The sequence below is a fragment of the Geotrypetes seraphini genome, chromosome 2, assembly GCF_902459505.1.
Source record: "Geotrypetes seraphini chromosome 2, aGeoSer1.1, whole genome shotgun sequence".
Lineage (NCBI taxonomy): Eukaryota > Metazoa > Chordata > Amphibia > Gymnophiona > Dermophiidae > Geotrypetes > Geotrypetes seraphini.
Window position 1 is genome coordinate 241,012,495 of NC_047085.1, and position 19,874 is coordinate 241,032,368.

Genomic DNA, 19,874 nt, shown 5'->3' on the forward strand with positions numbered 1-19,874 from the left:
TAAGTGACATCTGTAGGCTTAAGGGCTATTGTAGTAGTGTACAATTGGGTGCAGTACATTTTTTACTGCACCATACAATATGTGAAGTACATTGCAGTGCTCCCTAGTCTGCCCCACTGTTCCATTGTTCCACTGTTTGTGTGGCCAGTCTACTAAGAATTCTGGCCCCCAGACATCCCAATGACTTATTGCTATGCATTTTTCCCTAAGACTTTTTTTTCTAAAATGATACCAAAAGATAGACACACCGAGCACAAAAACATCTATAAAATGGTGAATTTCAAAGCAAAATGATAGACCTTTTTTCTGATTCTAAAATCCCAATGTTCACCATTCAGTTTTGGGACATTTTCTGCAAATTAAATTAGATTTATTTTATTTATACATTTATTGTGTTAAAATCCAATAAAAATATTTTTAAAATTAGAATGAAATTAGATTTAGATGTCTTATCTAAAATACCCCTACATTTGTGTTTATAAAATAATAATAATAGCGCTCAGATCTTGCAAAAATAGTGCCTAGGTTGAGGCTACTAACAATTACACTTGCCATGGAGTATGTCTAAAGATTGACATGCACAGTATGTATATTTTATAAAATTCATATGCTAATTATGATGTTACCTGCACTCTGACCAAAATCCTCCCCTGAACACATCTTTTCTAATGTTACTTACATGTACATTTCCCTAATTCTATATGCTAGGGTCCACATTGAGGTGATTAAATTTGCAAATGACACTAAACTCAAAAGTGCATGTGCCCAATTTGCGCACGCAATGTAATCGCCAAATAAGCCAATTAGTACCCATATTTGGGTATAAATTAATTTAAATTTACACATGCATCTTTAGGTGCTGTGATCTGCATGTAAATGTCAACTATGGATCCACAAAGGGATGTGGCCATGGAAGCATTATGGGCGGATCAGGGGCATTCCTGAAATTTGCGCACAGAATAAAGAAGATCCGTGCCTAATTTAGTCATGAAAATTTACATCAGGTTTTAATTGCTTGAGCCCAAGATTAGATGCAGATCCTGGCACCAAACCTTAGTCTATAAATAGTGCCAACTCTCAGTGCTGTTTATAGAATAGCACTTAGTTCTAATTTTTATCAGTGTTGATTTTAGTCCTATGTGTGCTTTTTTCAAGCCAAATATACAGTATAAGCAAGCACTTTACATACAACAGGTTTTTCAAATGTTTTAGCAAATTCACACATCTGAGTAAATAGAGTCTAGGGCAGTTCATGGAAAAATACGACCATATTACCTCAGCTTTCCAAGACTCACACTGGCTCCCAGTACGAGCACGCATACAACACAAATTCTATTGCACCCTATTCAAAGCCCTAAATGGAAAAGGACCAAGCTATCTGAAGGACCACCTAATCTGGAAAAACACATCCAGACCAAGGAGAACTCAAGCACACTTTACCCCCCCATCCCCAAATCAAAGGCATTCAAACCAAAAAAAATATGACGGTCTACTAGCCACCAGAGCAGCAAAAATAGACCACCACCTCTCAAATCTGCTAACCACGACTCCCAACTACAAAACATTCATGAAAGAACTGAAAACCATACTATTCAAGAAATTTGTCAAATGATCTAACCAAACCATATCGCCTATACCCAGATCCCAATGCATACTATAGCTATCAACCTTGTAATCTCCCCAGAAATGCCCAGGCTAATTTCTTGTTGTAAACCGCCTAGAACTGAAAGGTATTTGTGGGATAGAAGACATCAATGTAATGTAATGTAATGTAATGAAAAAGTCATGTATTTTAAGGATTTAAATTTAAAGGTCTAGAAGGAATGGGATGAGAAAAATAATTACCTTAGGAATAATGTATTCTCTGAAGGGGGTATCTCTCACCACTTCATGGGTACCTGCCAGTGGAACTATATCACCTAATCGCTGGATTTCATGGATCACTGCATTGGTGTAATGCAGCTTTCTTCTATCCTCAATAGATGGCAAACAGCTTCGCCGAACCACAGAATCAATCTCTTTATGCACCTTTTCTGTCAAGAAAATTTATAATTTTATTGAATAACCACCATCACAAATTAGCAAAAGTACTTACTTGTAGCAGGTGTTCTCCAAGCTCAGTAGGCCAATTAATCTCGCATATGAGTTTTGACATTTACGGAGATCTGACACAGGTGCTTGAAAAAGTGTTATATATCTGTAGGAGCTTGAGGAAGTGTTCAATTGTGCCTGCAATAGGCATCTTCCTTCTGGACCCATGAGCTTGGGATCAGTAATACAATAAAAAGCTAAAGAATTTAGCTCCAGAGGGAGATGGGAGGGTATGTGAGAATAACTAGCCTACTTGTCCTCGAACACCTGCTACAGGTAAGTACCTTTGCTTTCTCCAAGGAAAAGCAGGCCATATTAATCTCACATGTGGGAACCCCTAGCTACCAGGCTCAGCAAAAACAAAAACATTAGAATGGGAACTCAAAACAGTGAGTTTAAAGTTCAATCAACCTGAAAGCATATATACACTGTTGTGGAGATGCAGCTTGGAACAAAACAAAATGGGCATAGAGAGGGTAGAGTTGGGTTCAACTTGGCAGTACTGTTTTGACCAAACTGACTGTCACGTCCGGTGTTTTGCTCAAGGCAACAGTGAGATGTGAATGTGTGGCCTGATGCCCATTTTGCAGCCTTGCATATCTCTTCAATGGAGGCTGATTTCAAGTGGGCTACCAATGCCGCCATGGCTCTGACATTGTGACCCTTGATATGACCCTCTAGATTTAGCCCAGCCTGGGCATAAACAAAAGAGATACAATTTGAAATTGTGTGTTTATCCATGGAGTCTCATCCTGTTGGGGGTAAAAAGAAACAAAAAGTTGAGTAGACTCTCTGTATGGCCTAGTCTGCTCACTGTAAAAGGCCTTTGATCATTTGTAGTCCAAGGTATGCAGTGTGCTTTCACCAAGATGGGCACAAGGTTTGGGTAAAAATGTTGGAAGGACAATTGACTGGTTTAGGTGAAACTCCAACACTGATAGAATTTAGTGTAAAGTGGATCCACTACTAGGACCTAAAACTGACTGACTGTGAACTAAAGTAACTGCAACAAAAAAAACAATACCTTCCAGGTCAAGTATTTCAGTGATAGAAATCCATTGGCTCAAAAGAAGCTTTCATCAGCTGGATGAGGAGAACTTTGAGAGTAGCAAAATCACTTGGACCAGATGGTATACATCTTAGAGTACAAACAGAATTGAAAAAATGAACTTGCAGAGCTATTGTTATCAATTTATAATTTTTTTCTTTAAAACCCAGCATGGTACCAAAAGACTTGGCCAATATAACACCAATTTTAAAAAGGGTTCCAAAGGTGATTTAGAAAATTATAGACCGGTGAGCCTGATGTCAGTGCTGGAGGTTTGATAGGGGGCTTTGACAGAAGCAAACCTCTCATGAAGCAAACAACTAGATTCTGTCAAATATGGGCCTGCATATTATATAAGATTATCCATGTGCTGTTTTCTTGTTTTCAAAAAGAGCAAGAAACAAAGAACATGCACTCTTATATACCAAAAACCATCACAGAAACACTCTAACTCTTTCAAGAAAAGGCCTCTATAAATAAGGTTGTCTTCAACACCTTTTTAAATTTCTGAAAGTCAGAGAGTGATTTAAGTGGTCCTGTCAGATTATTCCATAGAAACATTTCTGCCACCAAAATTACTGAAGCCCTCATTTTGGCATAATGTACACTTACTTTGGCATAATGTAATGTAATTTATTTCTTATATACCGCTACATCCGTTAGGTTCTAAGCGGTTTACAGAAAATATACATTAAGATTAGAAATAAGAAAGGTACTTGAAAAATTCCCTTACTGTCCCGAAGGCTCACAATCTAACTAAAGTACCTGGAGGGTAATAGAGAAGTGAAAAGTAGAGTTAGAGGAAAAATAAAAATAAAATAAACATTTTAACAAGACAGCATTGATCTAAATACTTTGGAAGGTAGAAGAGAGGAGAGAAAGGAATAGAAGCAGAAGGGGGAGCCGTTGAACAGTAGAATTCTGGAGAAATTTAAATGATAGAAATAGAACAAAACAAAGACAAAAGGCAAAACAATAGATAAGATTAAAGATAAATCATAAGCTGGAAAGAAAAATAAAATAAAACTTTGTCTTCAATCCACGGTTTCAGCGTCAGTGATGAAGTGGAGCAAGTAAGTTTAGGAGGAGCGATTGACGTTTCCAGAAAGGGCTTCTTCAGGGAAGAGACTTGGCAGACAGTCCCAGGATGCCTATGTATCCTCCCCTGCGATGTTCTCCCATCCATGCATTCCCTCCCAGACACACTGCCCGTGCCCCAGCCGCTCCAAGGAGGCTGCCCCAGATGAGGCCCACGGTGAATGCAGGATTCTCTCCTCTGCGGGAAAGCCGCCCGGAGCCGACAGTCGATCTTCTTAGCGGATTGCATGGGGGGAAGAGTTCACACTCTTGGTAGGATCGGGTCTGTGTGCTCTCGGTGGTTGTGGCTGGTCTCGTTGCTGCTTAGGTGTAAAAGCAGTTGATCTCCACTGCTGCTGATATTTAAAAGCAGGCAGATTGATCTCTCCAATGGACTGCAGGAGGAGGAGTTCACACTCCTGGCAGGATCGGGTCTGTGGGCTCTTGGTGGTTGCGGTAGGTCTCGCTGCTGCTTGTATGTAAAAGCAGTTATTTTTCTACTGCTGCTGATATTTAAAGCAGGTAGATTGATCTCTTAAACGGGATATAGGGGGAGGAGCTCACATGCCTGGTTGGATCGGGGCAAGGGCTCCTATTATAGGCTGCTTAGGTGTAAAAGCAGTTGATCTCCTACTTCTGATAATATTTAAAAGCAAGCATATTGATTTTTCCAACGGAATGCTGGGGGAAGAGCTTACTTGTTTGGCTGGATCAGGGCAAAGGGCTCTCGGTAGTGGTGGCTGGTCCTGTTGCTGCTTAGGTGTAAAAAATAGTTGATCTTCCTAGTGGACTGCAGGGGGAGGTGGAGCTCACACTCTTGGCTGGATCGGGTCTGTGTGCTCTTGGTAGTTGCGGATAGTTCCGCTGCTGCTGAGGTATAAAAGCAGTTGATTTCCCACTGTTGCTGATATTTAAAAGCAGGTAGATTGATCTCTCCAATGGACTGCAGAGGGAGGAGCTCACATGCCTGGCTGGATCGGGGCAAAGGGCTCTTGGTAGTGGTGGCTGGTCCTGCTGCTGCTTAGGTGTAAAAGCAGTTGATTTTCCTAGCGAACTGCAGGGAGGGTGGAGCTCATATTTTTGCAGGACCGGGACTGTGGGTTTTTGGTGGGTTGGTCCCGTTGCTGCTTAGGTGTAAAAGCAATTGATCTCCCACTGCTGCTGATATTTAAAAGCAGGCAGATTGTCCAGGGAGAGGAGCTCTGCACTCAAACTGCCATCCTCCTCGCCTCCAAGTGATGTCATTTACACTTACTCAACTTTTATGTTCCCTCTGACCTCAGAGATCGACTTGATTGCAATATTTTCAGCACCTGGGTCAAATACCAGGGGATCTCATCGTGTATTTCTTTAAAAATCAGAAGAACGTTATAGACAATCTAATATTTTACTGTTAACCAATAAATGATATGGAAACTGGAACAACGAGTGAGGTGATTAAATTTGCAGATGACACTAAACTGTTCAAAGTTATTAAAATGTATGCAGATTGTGAAAAACTGCAGGAAGACCTCAAGTTTCAAGTTTATTAGGTTTTTATATACCGCTTATCCAAGTGGTTTTATAATCAGGTACTCAAGTATTTTCCCTATCTATCCTGGTGGGCTCACAAACTATCTAATGTACCTGGGGCTATGGAAGACTGAGTGACTTGCCCAGGGTTACAAGGAGCAGTGTGGGGTTTGAACCCACAACCTCAGAGTGTTGAGGCTGTAGCTCCAACTACTGCGCCACACACTCCTCCTCCTCAGGAAATTGAAAGACTGGGCATCAAATGGCAGATGAAATTTAAGGTGGACAATGCAAAGTGATGCACATTGGTAAGAATAACCTAAATCATAGTTACCAGCTGCTAGGGTCCACATTGGGGATTAGAATTCAAGAAAAAGATCTAGGTGTCATTGTAGACAATATAATGAAACCTTCTGCCCAATATGCAGCAGTGGCCAAAAAAACAAACAAGATGCTAGGGATTATTAAAAAAGGGATGGTTAACAAGACTAATAATATTATAATGCCTCTGTATTACTCCATGGTGCAACCTCACCTGGAGTACTGCTTTCAGTTCTGGTCATCTTATTTCAAAAAAGATATAGCAGAACCAGAAAATGTTCAAAAAAGAGTGACCAAGATGATAAAGGAGATGGAACTCCTCTCGTATGAGGAAAGACTAAAAAGATTAGGGTTTTTCACTTCAAAAAGATGGCTGAGGGGAGATATGATTGACGTCTACAAAATCCTGACTGGAATAGAATGGGTACAACTGGATCAATTCTTTACTCTATCAAAAATTACAAAGACTAGGGGAAACTTCTATGTTACATAGAAGTTTCTGGACCCCTGTTCGTTTACAGAAATTAGATAGTTCTAAATCTAATAGATGCTGGCACTGTCATCTAGACCAGTTATTCCCAACCCTGTCCTGGAGGAACACCAGGCCAATCGGGTTTTCAGGCTAGCCCTAATGAATATGCATGAGAGAGATTTGCATATGATGGAAGTGATAGGCATGCAAATTTGCTTCATGCATATTCATTAGGGCTAGCCTGAAAACCCAATTGGCCTGGTGTTCCTCCAGGACAGGGTTGGGAACCACTGATCTAGACATAGGGACACTGGATCATCTGTTGTTCTATTGTCCTTTGAAACTCAACTTTTGGATGTCAATATGGGGACATCGATTCCATTGACATATGAGATAGTCATAGGTGGGATGATATTGCATCTCAAACTCTCATTGGATATAAATGTTAGATTTTCCTTATTATGACCAGGATAGCAATGCAAATGATTACTCATCATAACTGGAAAAATTGGGATCGCCTTAGTTTTACTTTTTGGTGGGCAAATTTATACTTAAGTTATAAGTATTGTGACAAACCCGTAGCCAGCTTTGTCCCTGTAATGGATAAAAGCAGAGCACGGGCCCTGGTCAGGAAAGCTGACCAGGTTAAAAGTAAGGATATTGAATTGGCTGACTACCCCTCAGACAGTGAGGTAGAGCAGGAAAGGTATGAGCCTAAGAATATCCAGCAGAGAGTGCCATATCAGTATAAGTTCATCAGAAAGCCTGATAGGAATTTTACTGAGAAGTGGAGACCTAGTCCTGCAAGGTATGCACATAATCAGCCTAGGAGAAACCAGAGTTATTTCCCTAGGGATTTCCTGCCCAACCCCCCTGCTCCTAGGAGAGAGAGGTGGGGCTATGACACACGTAAAATCAGAGCCCTGAATCACAGAGAGGAGAGCAGAGACGGAGGTGAAGCTGAGGAACCAAGGCAAAGGCATGACCAGCAGCAATGCAAACAGGCAGATGAGGAGAGAAGTCTCCCTCCTCAACCCCCATAGTAGTGAGGACGTGGAGATGGCAGAGGACTTCCCAAGCTTGAGCCCAGCTGCTGGAAAAGAGGAGGCAATGGACACTGCTGAAGTGAGTCCAGAAGCTGACTATAACCCAGAGGGAATGGAGGTTAATCCATAAGCTGAAGGGAAGCCGAGTATCTGTCTCACTAAGCTGCGTTTGAGTGCTGGCTCTCTGTAGCAGAGACCAGGTGTCACTGATTAGGGAGAGAAGGGAAACCTCTCCGTTTCACTTTGGGACTGCTCGGAGGTTGTGGTTTGCTAAAGGGACTGTATCTTTCATAGCATAAAGCCTCTGGGTTAAAGCCTTTGTAAACCTACCAGCTTATCTAATATCCTGCTGTGCTCCGTCGGCTGGGAAGCTCAGCTGATGCTAATAAGCCTAGGAGTCTGCTCTGAAAACTATACACACTATCCAGCTAGATTAGCTGAAAAGCCTGGAACTTTATTTCTAAAGTTTGCCACTTCATTTATCTGCTTTGTGATGCAGTTTGCTTTTATTGTTTTGGAAGTTTATTTTCATGGCATTTCTGTTTATTTGAACCCTGGTGAAGAGGACTATCTTTAAAGCAGAGAAAGTCCAGGGAACTGCAATTGTATGCCATACTTGAACTTTAAGCCATTCTGACAATTCTGACAGCTGTATGATATTTTTGTTTTATGCTTAGTTTTTGCATTCTATGAGGGTGGCAGAAAGTATTCAGACCCCCTGTTCAATAAAGCCTAAGTATGTGAATTTGAACAAACCTGAATCATGTCTCCTTTTTGGTAAAGTATCTCAGTGTGGCCTGGCAGACTAGGTGGGTGCCTAGGTCTGTTTTACCTGAAAAGCCTTCCTCTTTCCTGAGGAGGCCACACCGACAGGTGAGGATTCAGCACTGCTAAGTCTCCTGCTGGTCAGAGCAGGGGATAGCTGTGTGACAGTATGAGAAAATTAATGTTGACATGCTAGGGCATACTAAGATATTCAAATTAGTTTGGGGTCCATTGACGTCTTTTGTAGAGTTGTTATAGTTGTCCTTTATCTTTATTTCCCATTGTTTTAGCACCCACACATCCAAGGGAGGGGTGGGTGGGTATATCTTTTGTTTGGCATTATTCCCTGATGGAAAATGTTGGATGGGAGAGGGAGTTTTATTTTTGTATTGATACTGATTGATTATAAGTGCTTATATTCTGATTATTGTTATTTCTATGAACATAAGAATTGCCACTGCTGAGTCAGATCAGTGGTCCATCATGCCCAGCAGTCCGCTCACGTGGCGGCCCTCTGGTCTAAGACCAGCACCCTAACTGAGACTAGCCCTACCAGCGCACGTTCTTGTTCAACAGAAATTTGTCTAACTTTGTCTTGAATCCTTGGAGGGTGTTTTCCCCTATAACAGCCTCTGGAAGAGCGTTCCAGCTTTCTACCACTCTCTGGGTGAAGAAGAACTTCCTTACGTTTGTACGGAATCTATCCCCTTTCAACTTTAGAGAGTGCCCTCTTGTTCTCCCTACCTTGGAGAGGGTGAACAACCTGTCCTTATCTTTTAAGTCTATCCCCTTCAGTACCTTGAATGTTTCGATCATGTCCCCTCTCAATCTCCTCTGTTCGAGAGAGAAGAGCCCCAGTTTCTCTAATCTTTCGCTGTATGGCAGCTCCTCCAGCCCCTTAACCATCTTAGTCGCTCTTCTCTGGACCCTTTCGAGTAGTACCATGTCCTTCTTCAGGTACGGCGACCAGTGCTGGACACAGTACTCCAGGTGAGGGCGTACCATGGCCCGGTACAGCGTCATGATAACCTTCTCTGATCTGTTCATGATCCCCTTCTTTATCATTCCTAGCATTCTATTTGCCCTTTTTGCTGCCGCCGCACATTGTGTGGACGGCTTCATCGACTAGTCGATCAGAACTCCCAAGTCCCTTTCCTGGGAGGTCTCTCCAAGTACCGCCCCGGACATCCTGTATTCATGAATGAGATTTTTGTTACCAACATGCATCACTTTACACTTGTCCACGTTGAACCTCATCTGTCATGTCGATGCCCATTCCTCGGGCTTGATTATGTCACGTTGTAGATCTTCGCAATCCCCCTGCGTCTTTACTACTCTGAATAACTTCGTATCATCCGCAAATTGAATCACCTCGCTCGTCGTACCTATGTCCAGATCATTTATAAAGATGTTAAAGAGCACGGGTCCAAGCACCGAGCCCTGCGGCACCCCACTGGTGACACTCTTCCAGTCCGAGTATGTATATTATATTGCACTTTTTGTTGGTTTGAAAATTAAAGATTTTTTTAAAGAAACAAAGACTAGGGGACACTCGATGAAGTTACAGGGAAATACTTTTAAAACCAATAGGAGGAAATTTTTTTTCACTCAGATAATAGTTATGCTCTGGAATGCATTGCCAGAGGTTGTAGGTAAGAGCGGATAGTATAGCTGGTTGTAAGAAAGGTTTGGACAAGTTCCTGGAGGAAAAGTCCAGTCTGTTATTGAGAAGACATGGGGGAAGCCACTGCTTACCCTGGATCTGTAGCATGGAATATTGCTACTCCTTGGGTTTTGGCTAGGTACTAGTGACCTGAATTGGCCACCGTGAAAACAGGCTACTGGGCTTGATGGACCATTGGTCTGGCCCAGTAAGGCTATTCTTATGTTTGTATGTTCTTATAAACTTAGAACAGACTTTACTTTTTTTTGTGTGTGTGTGTGTTGTTGTTGTTTTTCAGCTTATCAGAAAGATAGAGAAGTCACCAAAGCCAGACTGATCCCAAGGCAGAAGACAGGCAAAGCCTACTTACAGGGTGAGGCTTCAGGATTATAAACACATCTACAAGAAAGAAGATTATCAAGGTAAGAATCTAATCTTTCTGTCTAGTGCAATGTGTCTAGTAGTCCTGAACAGTAGGGAAGTACTAAAACAGTCCACTGAGTCTAGGGCAGGTCCACTGAGCCTGCCTTTAATACGGAGGACACAAAAGCAGTATCTTTTCTGGCTGTTATGTCTACTCTACAGAACCTGGTAAAGGTACGAAGGTTAGACCATGTAGCTGCTCTTTAGAATTTCTCAAGAGAAACCGTCCATTAGGTAGCAACTATTCTAATGGAGTGCACTTTCAATATGATTGGTAGCTGATCCAGAGCCCTTGCATACAGAGGTAATGGTCATTTTAATTCATCTGGAAATCGAGGCCTTAGACACTGGCTTCCCTTCTAAGTGTGACAGGTCAGAACAAAAAGGTGATCTGATACACAAAACTCATTGGTAACCTTGAAGTACCAGAGAAGCACTTGTTGGACATCCAGCAAATGCAACACTTAATCCTTTCTCTTAGACCCCCAGTCAAACAGACTTCCTCATTGACAAGGAAGGCAAAGATAACTTTTGGTAAGAAAGATTGCAACTTTTTGCAAGGAGAGCCCTTCTTCCGTAATCTTAAAGAACAGTTCCCTACATGACAGAACTTGCAAGTCAGAGACTTGTCTCATTGATGTAATTGCCACCATAAACACAATTTTAACAAGATCCAGAAGGGAAGCGTCTCATAAGGGCTTCTACGGAACTCTACTGAGACCTTACAATATGATGTTAAGATTCCAGGAAGGGAATGGGAGATGCATCAGAGGGCACAAAAGAACATAAGAATTGCCAAACTAGGACAGACCGAAGGTCCATCAAGCCCAGTATCCTGTTTTGAACAGTGGCAAACCCAGGTCCCAAGTACCTAGCTAGTAAAACTGATTTTATGCTGCTTATTTTAGGAATAAGCAGTGGATTTCCCCAAGCCATCTCAATAATGGTCTATGGACTTCTCTTTTAGGAAATTATTCAAACCTTGCTAAAGCTAACTTATTTTACCACATTATCCGACAATGAATTCCAAGGGTTAATTAAGAAGAAATATTTTTGCAGGTTTGTTTTAAATCTATTACTTAGTAGCTTCATCGCATGCCATCTGGTCCTAGTATTTTTGGAAAGAGTGAACAAGCGATTCACATCTATCCTTTTCACTCCACTTAGTACTTTATAGACCTCTACCATATCACCTCAATCAGTCTCTTCTCTAAGCTGAAGAGCCCTAGCTGCTTTATCTTTTCCTCATATGAAAGTCTTCCCAAACCTTTTATAATTTTTGCTGCCTTTCTCTGTACTTTTTCTAATTCCCCTATATCTTCTTTGAGATACGGTGACTAGAACTGCACACAGCATTCGAATTGCAGTCTTACCAAAGAGTGATACAAGGGAATTATAACATTTTCATCTTTGTTTTCCATTCCATTCCTGATAATTCCTAACATTCTATTTGCTTTCTTAGCTGCCCCCACAATGCCCAATCCCTCCTGCCCAGAATACACCCCCTGAAGATCACCAGCAGGAGGTTGCCCAATCCCTCCTGCCAGAAGACCCATACCCCCTGCAGATTGCTGACAGGAGGGTGCCCAATCCCTCCTTATGGAACCCCCCTTGAGGATCACCAGCAGGAGAGTGCCCAATCCCTCTTGCCAGATAATCCCCACCCCAGAACTAAACCGGCAAGACGGTGCCTAATCCCTCCTGCTGGAAACCCCCCCACTGTAGATATACCAATGCCACCCCCCACATGTAGACCCCCCACCCCTCCTAACCCCCACTCTGGACTCCTACCTGCTAACCTTTAATGATTGCTGGCCGGACAGGTCTTCCCACCGTCCAGCCGGCAGGCCCGCTTCTACCAAAATGAGGCGGGCCTGTTCCTTCCTGCTGCATTGTGGGATGTACTGGGGAAGGGCCTAAGGCCTATGGGTGGGACCTTAGATGCATGGGTCAATCAGGCCTTAGGCCTCTCCCTGGTGCATCCCATAATGCACTGGGAAGGGGCAGGTTCACCTCATTTCGATGGAGGAGGGCCTGCCTGCTGGATGGTGGAAAGACCCGGTCAGCCAGCCATCATTATATGTAAGTGTGGGGAGGTCCGGGGTGGGGGATCTACGCGTGGGAGTGTCATTGGAATATCCACGGTGGAGGGGTTCCGGAAGGAGGGATTAGGCACCCTCTTGCCAGTTTCATTTGGGGGGTGGGGGGTATTCTGGCAGGAGGGATTGGGCACCCTCCTGCCAGTGATCTTCAGGGGGATGGAGGGTGTTCTGGGCAGGAGGGATTGGGCATCCCTTCTGCAGCATTGGGGCGGGTGGGGTTGTTCCGGCAGGAGAGATTGGGCACTCTCCTGCCGGCGATCTTCAGGGGGAGAGGCTGTGGGGTGTTTGAGCATCCCTCCTGCTGTGTTCATTCTGGGTGGGTGGGGAGGTGTTCTGGGCAGGAAGGATTGTGCATCCTCCTGCCGGCGATCTTCAGGGAGAGTGGGGGGTGTTCCAAGCAGGAGGGATTGGGCATCCCTCCTGCTGCATTCGTTCAGGGTAGGTGGTGGGTATTCTGGCAGGAGGGATTGGGTACTCTCCTGCCGGTGATCTTCAGGGAGGTGGGGGTGTTTTGGGCAGGAGGAATTGGGCATCCCTCCTGCTGCATTCATTCAGGGCAGGTAGGGGGTGTGCCGGGCAGGAGGGATTGGGCATCTCCTCCTGCCGCGTTAATTCAGGGAGGTGGGGACTGGCGGCTGCTAAACTTATCGCTTGCTGCGATAAGATCCCTTGCTGCGATCCCTTGCTGCGATAAGCTTAGCAGCCGCTTCTACTTACAATGTAGGCCAGCATTTTACTGGCCTACATTGTATACATCTCCCACTGGACTAGGGAGATGCGTACGGCTGCCTAGGTTCGCCTAAGGCAGGGGTGTCCAATGTCGGTCCTCGAGGGCCGCAATCCAGTCGGGTTTTCAGGATTTCCCCAATGAATATGCATGAGATCTATTTGCATGCACTGCTTTCAATGCATATTCATTGGGGAAATCCTGAAAACCCGACTGGATTGCGGCCCTCGAGGACCGACATTGGACACCCCTGGCCTAAGGCTACTTCCAGGGTAAACCACGCCCATGGCTAGCCTCCCTAGGCTCCCGGAGGGACCACCAATGTAGTTGGCCTGCTATGGGAGCTTTTATTTTTTTAAAAATGTGCATCCCGATTGGCTGTTTAGACAGTGGTAGGCCACCTACCGCTGCCTACAATTGGGATGCTGTTTGCAGAATCCAGGCCTTAGTGCTCTAAATTGTTATTAATTGTTGATTTGGGCTCTACTCGTTCCATCATATTTTGGTTGAAATTACCTTTTGCCAGTCTCTCAAATGTACAATATTGTACAGTAGCTTGTGGTGTAAATTAGTTGAAACATTAACGGTACCTTTTAAAAAGCCATACTAAAAAGTGGGCTGCACTATTTTTAGTGCATGGGTTTTCCATGTGCTGATGCCTTTTTTTTTTTTTTTTTTTTTCCAAATTATTTTTATTGAAAATGGCAAATGGTTGTTCCTGCCTGTTGTTGCTGCTCTTCTCACTCTTTGTGTTCTTTTTGATAATGTGTAAGTTACTGTGCCATTTTTTAGCGCAGCTCTAAAATGACTACACTTTTTTTTTTGTATTAATGTCCACACACTAATTTTGAAATTAGCGCATTAGCCCTTTCTGCCACCTATTTTTAGATGGTAAGGACTCCTGCGTTAATCCTGCACTTATCAGCCAGTGCACACCAATGCCCATGTGCTAACCAGTTCACACAGGGAATGCCTACACTCTACCTCCAAATATACTTCTAGTGTTAAGCAATAGAGAGGTTAATGCACTGAGCTCAAAATTAGCGCAAGGCACCTGAGTGCACCCCACAGCTGCAGATTTTAAGTGGCAGTAAGCATGCATTAGTGTTTACCATCACTTGAAAAAAGGGCCCCTTAATTAGAAATTAGATGTAAAATACAAATTAGCTCCACATTGGTTTTTTTACCTTCAATTTCTGGGTACTTTAAAAGAAACAGTAGTCCATATTTCAGAGTAGAGCCGATAGTTTCTACTCCTCCAATGTACAATTGAAGTATGTTCATGCTCAGACTTTTTTCATTAAACTGTGAGCAAGGATTTTGTTTCTCCTAAAAATAAAGTAAAAACAATTGAAGGATGTGAAGATCAAACATTCTGCCTTTTCCCCACATTCCATTAGAACATGTTGCCATACTGGGGCAGACCAAAGATCCATCAAGCTCAGTATCGTGTTTCCAACAGTGGCCAATCCAAGACACAAATACCTGGCAAGATCACAAAAGAGAATAATAGATTATATGCTATTTATCCTAGAAGTATGCAATGGATTATCCCATATCCATCTTAATAATGGTTTGTAGACTTTTCTTTTAAGAAATTATCCAAACCTTTTTAAAACCCTGTATGTACTTAAGACATGAACACAGTAAAAGTGAGGCAATAATTAAAAATGACAGATTGCCAAATATTCAGCACGTATGAGCAAAAGAAAATGGATCCACCATTTAGCATCCTCTTCTCAATAAATTTGTTTGAAAATTATAATGACATTTTCTTCTTTTTTTCTTAATTTTATTATATTATGTACTCACTAGTGTTTAAGCCCATTACATTAATGGGTGCTAGAATAGATGTGTGTGTCTGTCTTTCTTTCTCTGTCTCTCCTTGGCCGCTTTTTGTCTGTCTGTCTTTCTTTCTTTCTGTCTCTCTCTCTCTCTCGGCCGCTTTCTGTCTGTCTGTCTGTCTTTTTTTGCTGTCTTGCTCCTTGGCTGCTGTCTGTCTGTCTTTTTTCTGTGTCTCTCTCTCCTTGTCCACTGTCTGTTTTTTCTTTCTTTCAATCTCTCTCCCTGGCCCCCTGTTCTTCTGTGTGTGTCTTTCACTCCCACCTACCTGTCTTTCAGTGTGTCAGTCTGTCAATGTCCCGTCTGTTATTTTTTTCTTTCAATCTCTCTCCCTTTCAATTATCGTGCCCCATCCTACCTTTTTTTTTTTATCACACGTTGTGTTGGGAAGGGCAACCGTCACACAGTAACCGCTGCTAGATTAGGTTATACCGCCACTCGAAGCAAATCGTCATGCGCCACATGCTTTACAATTTCTCTGCTGGCCACGGAGCTACAGACGTACGGAGCCACAAAAATTGAAGTGTGCATGCGCACTAAGGGTATTATTATATAGGATTAATGCATTCTTTGTCTTATTAAACCATGTCAAAGGGAATTCTAGGCCCAATTTTTAGAACAAGTTTTATGTTCTCTGAGAAATGATGAATGCATAAGTGGTTTATCCAGGTATTTAAAACTTATAATATTGGTCTTTGTAACTCACCAAGAAAGCGAGGGTTGGCTTAGCAAAGCAAGAAAATGGCATACTACATGTTACGCAGAGACTTCCCATGGAAATTGTATTTATTTATTTTAGGTATTTATATACTGCCTAACAAAATTATCTAAGTAGTTTACAGTTAGGTACTCAAGCGTTACACTTATCTGTCTGGGCTCACAATCTAAAGTACCAGGGTCATTAATTAGCTTTTTTTTTTTTTTAAACAGTCATATCCTGAAGAACCAAAAATCTCTGTGGGTTACAAAAGAAAACACAAAAACATAGGTATGTACCAGCCACATGCTAAAAATAATTTTGGGATGGCATAGGGGGAATCTCTAGGAGTGGAGAATGGGTTTGTTATGTGCTAATCAGTTTGCACACTACATTGCCACACATTAACCGATTAACACATGTTTAGCACAAAAACTGAGTATACATGTACACACCTATTTTATCAGTACATGTGTACTTTGCTAGGACCTACATATGTGCATTTCTAGTCATTATTTTGGTGCCCATAGTTACAGAACTGGGCCAGAGTTTGGGCACCATTGCTGTCAGCACCAACTTTTAAATCCAAATTGTATCCATTTTAACCCAACCTTATGTATTTATAAATTTTTTTAAAAAATTTTTTTTAAAAATTTGTAGCTATACAACTTTTAAATAGCTTTGAAATATACCCATACTTGTTAAGCAAAATACTAATACTATTAATTATTTCTATAGTGATACCAGATGTGCACAGTGTTGTACAGAGTCACAAAGAAGACAGTCCCTGCTCAAAAGAGCTCACAATCTAAACAGACAAGACAATCAGATAGGATATCACTGTAATGATCAATGGGATAACCAAAGACAGGCAACCGAGGGTGAACAATCGATGGAGGAAAGAGCACAATGTGATACTAGTATGGTACACAAACAGAATTTACTCAATGAACAAAGACCTTATGTGGTCATGTTTTGGCAATTTCCTTCATCAGGAGTGTAATTTACACTTTTTGCATGCAACCATTGAAATGTAGCCAAGTAAGGTCTTTGTTTATTGAATAGATTCTATTTGTGGGTCATACTGGTGTCACACAGTGCTCTCTTCTCCATCGGTGGGTTATCCTGGTGATCACTGCTCCTGGTTAGCCTCTCTGTCAAAAAGCATGGAAAAAAATATAAACAAAAATTCAAATAAAGTAGACAAATATGCGATATGAAATTAAATGTTCTATCGTTAATTTCTCTGGGGACATGTCGCCATTTCTCTTGTAAATACTCACAACTCCACCTATGGATCAGATTGCCCTTCTATATTATCCATCATACAAACTGCTCTGAGGACTTGACTATTGTGCTTGAAAGTTCATGGCTCTTGGAATAGCTGTGTTTTAAGGCATCTGTGCAGAAATAAATAAGGCTATGGACATTCATGTCACTTTAGATGTAGTTCTCATATATTACAAGGCTCTAATTCACACACTGGATATTTCTCATGGGTTCCTTTTCTTATGAGAAAGTGGAGGGGAGGAGGAGGAGGATCTGACAGGCCAAGCCAGGAAGTCTAGGGCTGAAGCTCACACCTATTGGCCTGTTCAGATCTGTAGGTTAAAGTTTGGGTAGCTAACTGGTAGTATGAGGTCTGACAATTAAGGGCTCCTTTTACTAAGCTACGTTAGCGGTTTTAGCATGCGCTAAATTGCCGCACGCGTTAGACGTTAACACCACCATTGAGCTGGCGTTAGTTTTTAAGCGCGTGTTAATCGGCAGTGCACGCTAAAAACGCTAGTGAAAGGAGCCTTAAGTTTGTGAACTCATACTAGAAAAAGTGCTATATACCTCATTGCTGAATATCACTTCAGTCACCTTCAAAGTATTCCCCTTGGGAAGCTATGCACCAACACTAGTGCCAAGTCCATCCTTCAAAGTATTTTTGGAACTCTTTTTCTGGAATGGCCATCAGAACTGTCATTGTATTACCCTTGATGTCCTGAATGTCATCAAAATATCTTCCTTTCAATATTTCCTTTTATCTTCAGGTAAAGAAATAGTTATTGGGGCCAAATCAGGTGAGCAGAAAGGGTGTTCCAATACAGTTATTTGTTTACTGGCTAAAATCTCCCTCCCAGACGGTGCAATATGAGCTGGTGCATTGTCGTGATGCAAGAGCCATGAGTTGCTGGTGAAAAGTTTAGGTCATTTTCATCTAACTTTTTCATGCAGCCTTTTTAGCACTTCTAAATAGTAAATTTGGTTAACTGTTTGTCCAGTTGGTACAAATTCTTAATGAATTATCCCTCTGTTATAAAAAAAAAAAAAAAAAAAAAGATTAGTAACATCATTTTCACTTGATTTGGAATGATGGAACTTTTTTGGTCACTGAGAATTGGCTGCCTTCCATTGTGTACTTTGACACTTTGTTTTATGGTCATATTGGTACACTCATGTTTCATCACCAGTGATAATCCAAAAAAACACTGTGGAGTGACGATGTTCCTAAAATGGACTTTATTAAAAATGTTAAAGTTCAAAAGTACAATAATATAATCCATTCAAAGATAAAATAATCCACATAAGAATAAAATAATCCACATAAAAAACCTAAAGGACCTAGCCCACTGAAGGCATGGGACCCAACATGGTCCGTGTTTCAAAAAAAAGTCTTCTTCAGGGGTCCTTGAGAGTCCTATGGTCGTAGATACGTGGAACAAACTGATATGTGGAGAGTTGTGGAAAAAATGCTGCTTGAAACCAGTGATAACATGGCATCTTGTCTCTCCAAAAGGTCTTGGCAAACTTTGACTCTCCTTTGTTTCCTCCAGGCCGATCCAGAAACTGCCTCAGCGGGCCTCACGAGGACTGACGGCAGCCATTCAGGAAGCGGCACAGGGCTGGGATGGAGCACAAAAAGCTCGCTCCTGCCCTGCGCTGCTGGCCACGAGTTTGGAGGAGGCAGCTGGCAGCCATCCAGCGAGGGAGAGACAGGAGCGAGACAGGATTTTAAAAAAGATACAGATGGGGGGTGATTTTAAAAGTTACGGGGGAGACTTAGTGTCGATGTTCATAAATGGGCCACCCCGTTTAAGCAAGCTGCACCCAATACACAGGTTTGCATAATCAATCTATAAGCCACGGCCTATCTTTGGGGAAATGCGGTAGCAGTAATTAGCTTTGACTAGATAGTGCTGAATATCAATGATGGCTGGTTAAATTACAACCATGCAACTGACATGCCTTTTGACTTTGCTTCTTTTAACCAGATTTTTGAGCTGTCAAGGCCAACATTTAGAAGACAACAACTTGGGTGTTTGCAAATATAATCCCCCAAAATCTTTCAAAATATCAACCGCCACAAGTTTCAGTCACAGATCTGTAAAATGATATACTTTGTTCATTTAATACCAGGTAAAATCCTTCCAGTTTTGTAAACAGAAGTCTAACTTTAGACAATTATGTGTCATATAAGAAATTACCTGCTCCATTCTGATTAGGAAGTAATCAGAAAAATTCAGAGGGCAGCTGGGATCCAAAGTCTCATGTTTCAGTTTCACTCTTTTTGTAACAAAATTTGTAAGACCTTCCATACATTTGAACATTTGGTTGTGAGGACCGGGTAAGTAGCACATGACTTCAGGAATTAAATCATAAAGCTGTACAAAATAAAATACAGAACAACATTTAATAACTTTTACACAAAACCCATGTATTTTCACTTCGCTGAGCTTTCTTTATTGAAGCTTGTAAATTACCTGTCCCCAGAAGCTGCCCATGATACGGAAGCATTTATTCATATCAGCAAGAATGGTTATCCATTCCTTATCTCCATAGTCAAACCGTGTCCCTAATGCAATAGATGTAATGATGTTGGCGGAAGCCTGGATTAGATAGGAGCTGGGATTCACAGGCAGCTCTAGGGAAAATAAAAAGGAAATAACCTTCAGTGGTTTAAACAGCTGCTCTAACATTATGACAATTCCTTCATTAGTGATTGTCCATATCTAAGTAAATGCCTTGAGGCAAATTTGAGGTTTGGACCAGAGGCTTTGAAATGCTAAGTTCCAATGGGTGTACTCTTTTGCAACTAGTGC

General features: G+C 41.9%; 1 protein-coding gene across 1 annotated transcript in view; it reads right to left on the bottom strand.

Annotated features, from left to right (window-relative positions):
• Window positions 1–19,874, bottom strand: part of LOC117355156 (cytochrome P450 2G1-like) — a 53,172-nt gene that overhangs the window by 15,777 nt on the left and 17,521 nt on the right. The window contains exons 4-7 of the mRNA XM_033933289.1: window positions 19,536–19,696; window positions 19,260–19,436; window positions 14,435–14,576; window positions 1,846–2,033 (exon numbers count right to left, since the gene is read on the bottom strand). Coding sequence (XP_033789180.1) covers window positions 1,846–2,033; window positions 14,435–14,576; window positions 19,260–19,436; window positions 19,536–19,696 — 668 coding nt within the window. The remainder of the gene's footprint in view (window positions 1–1,845; window positions 2,034–14,434; window positions 14,577–19,259; window positions 19,437–19,535; window positions 19,697–19,874) is intronic.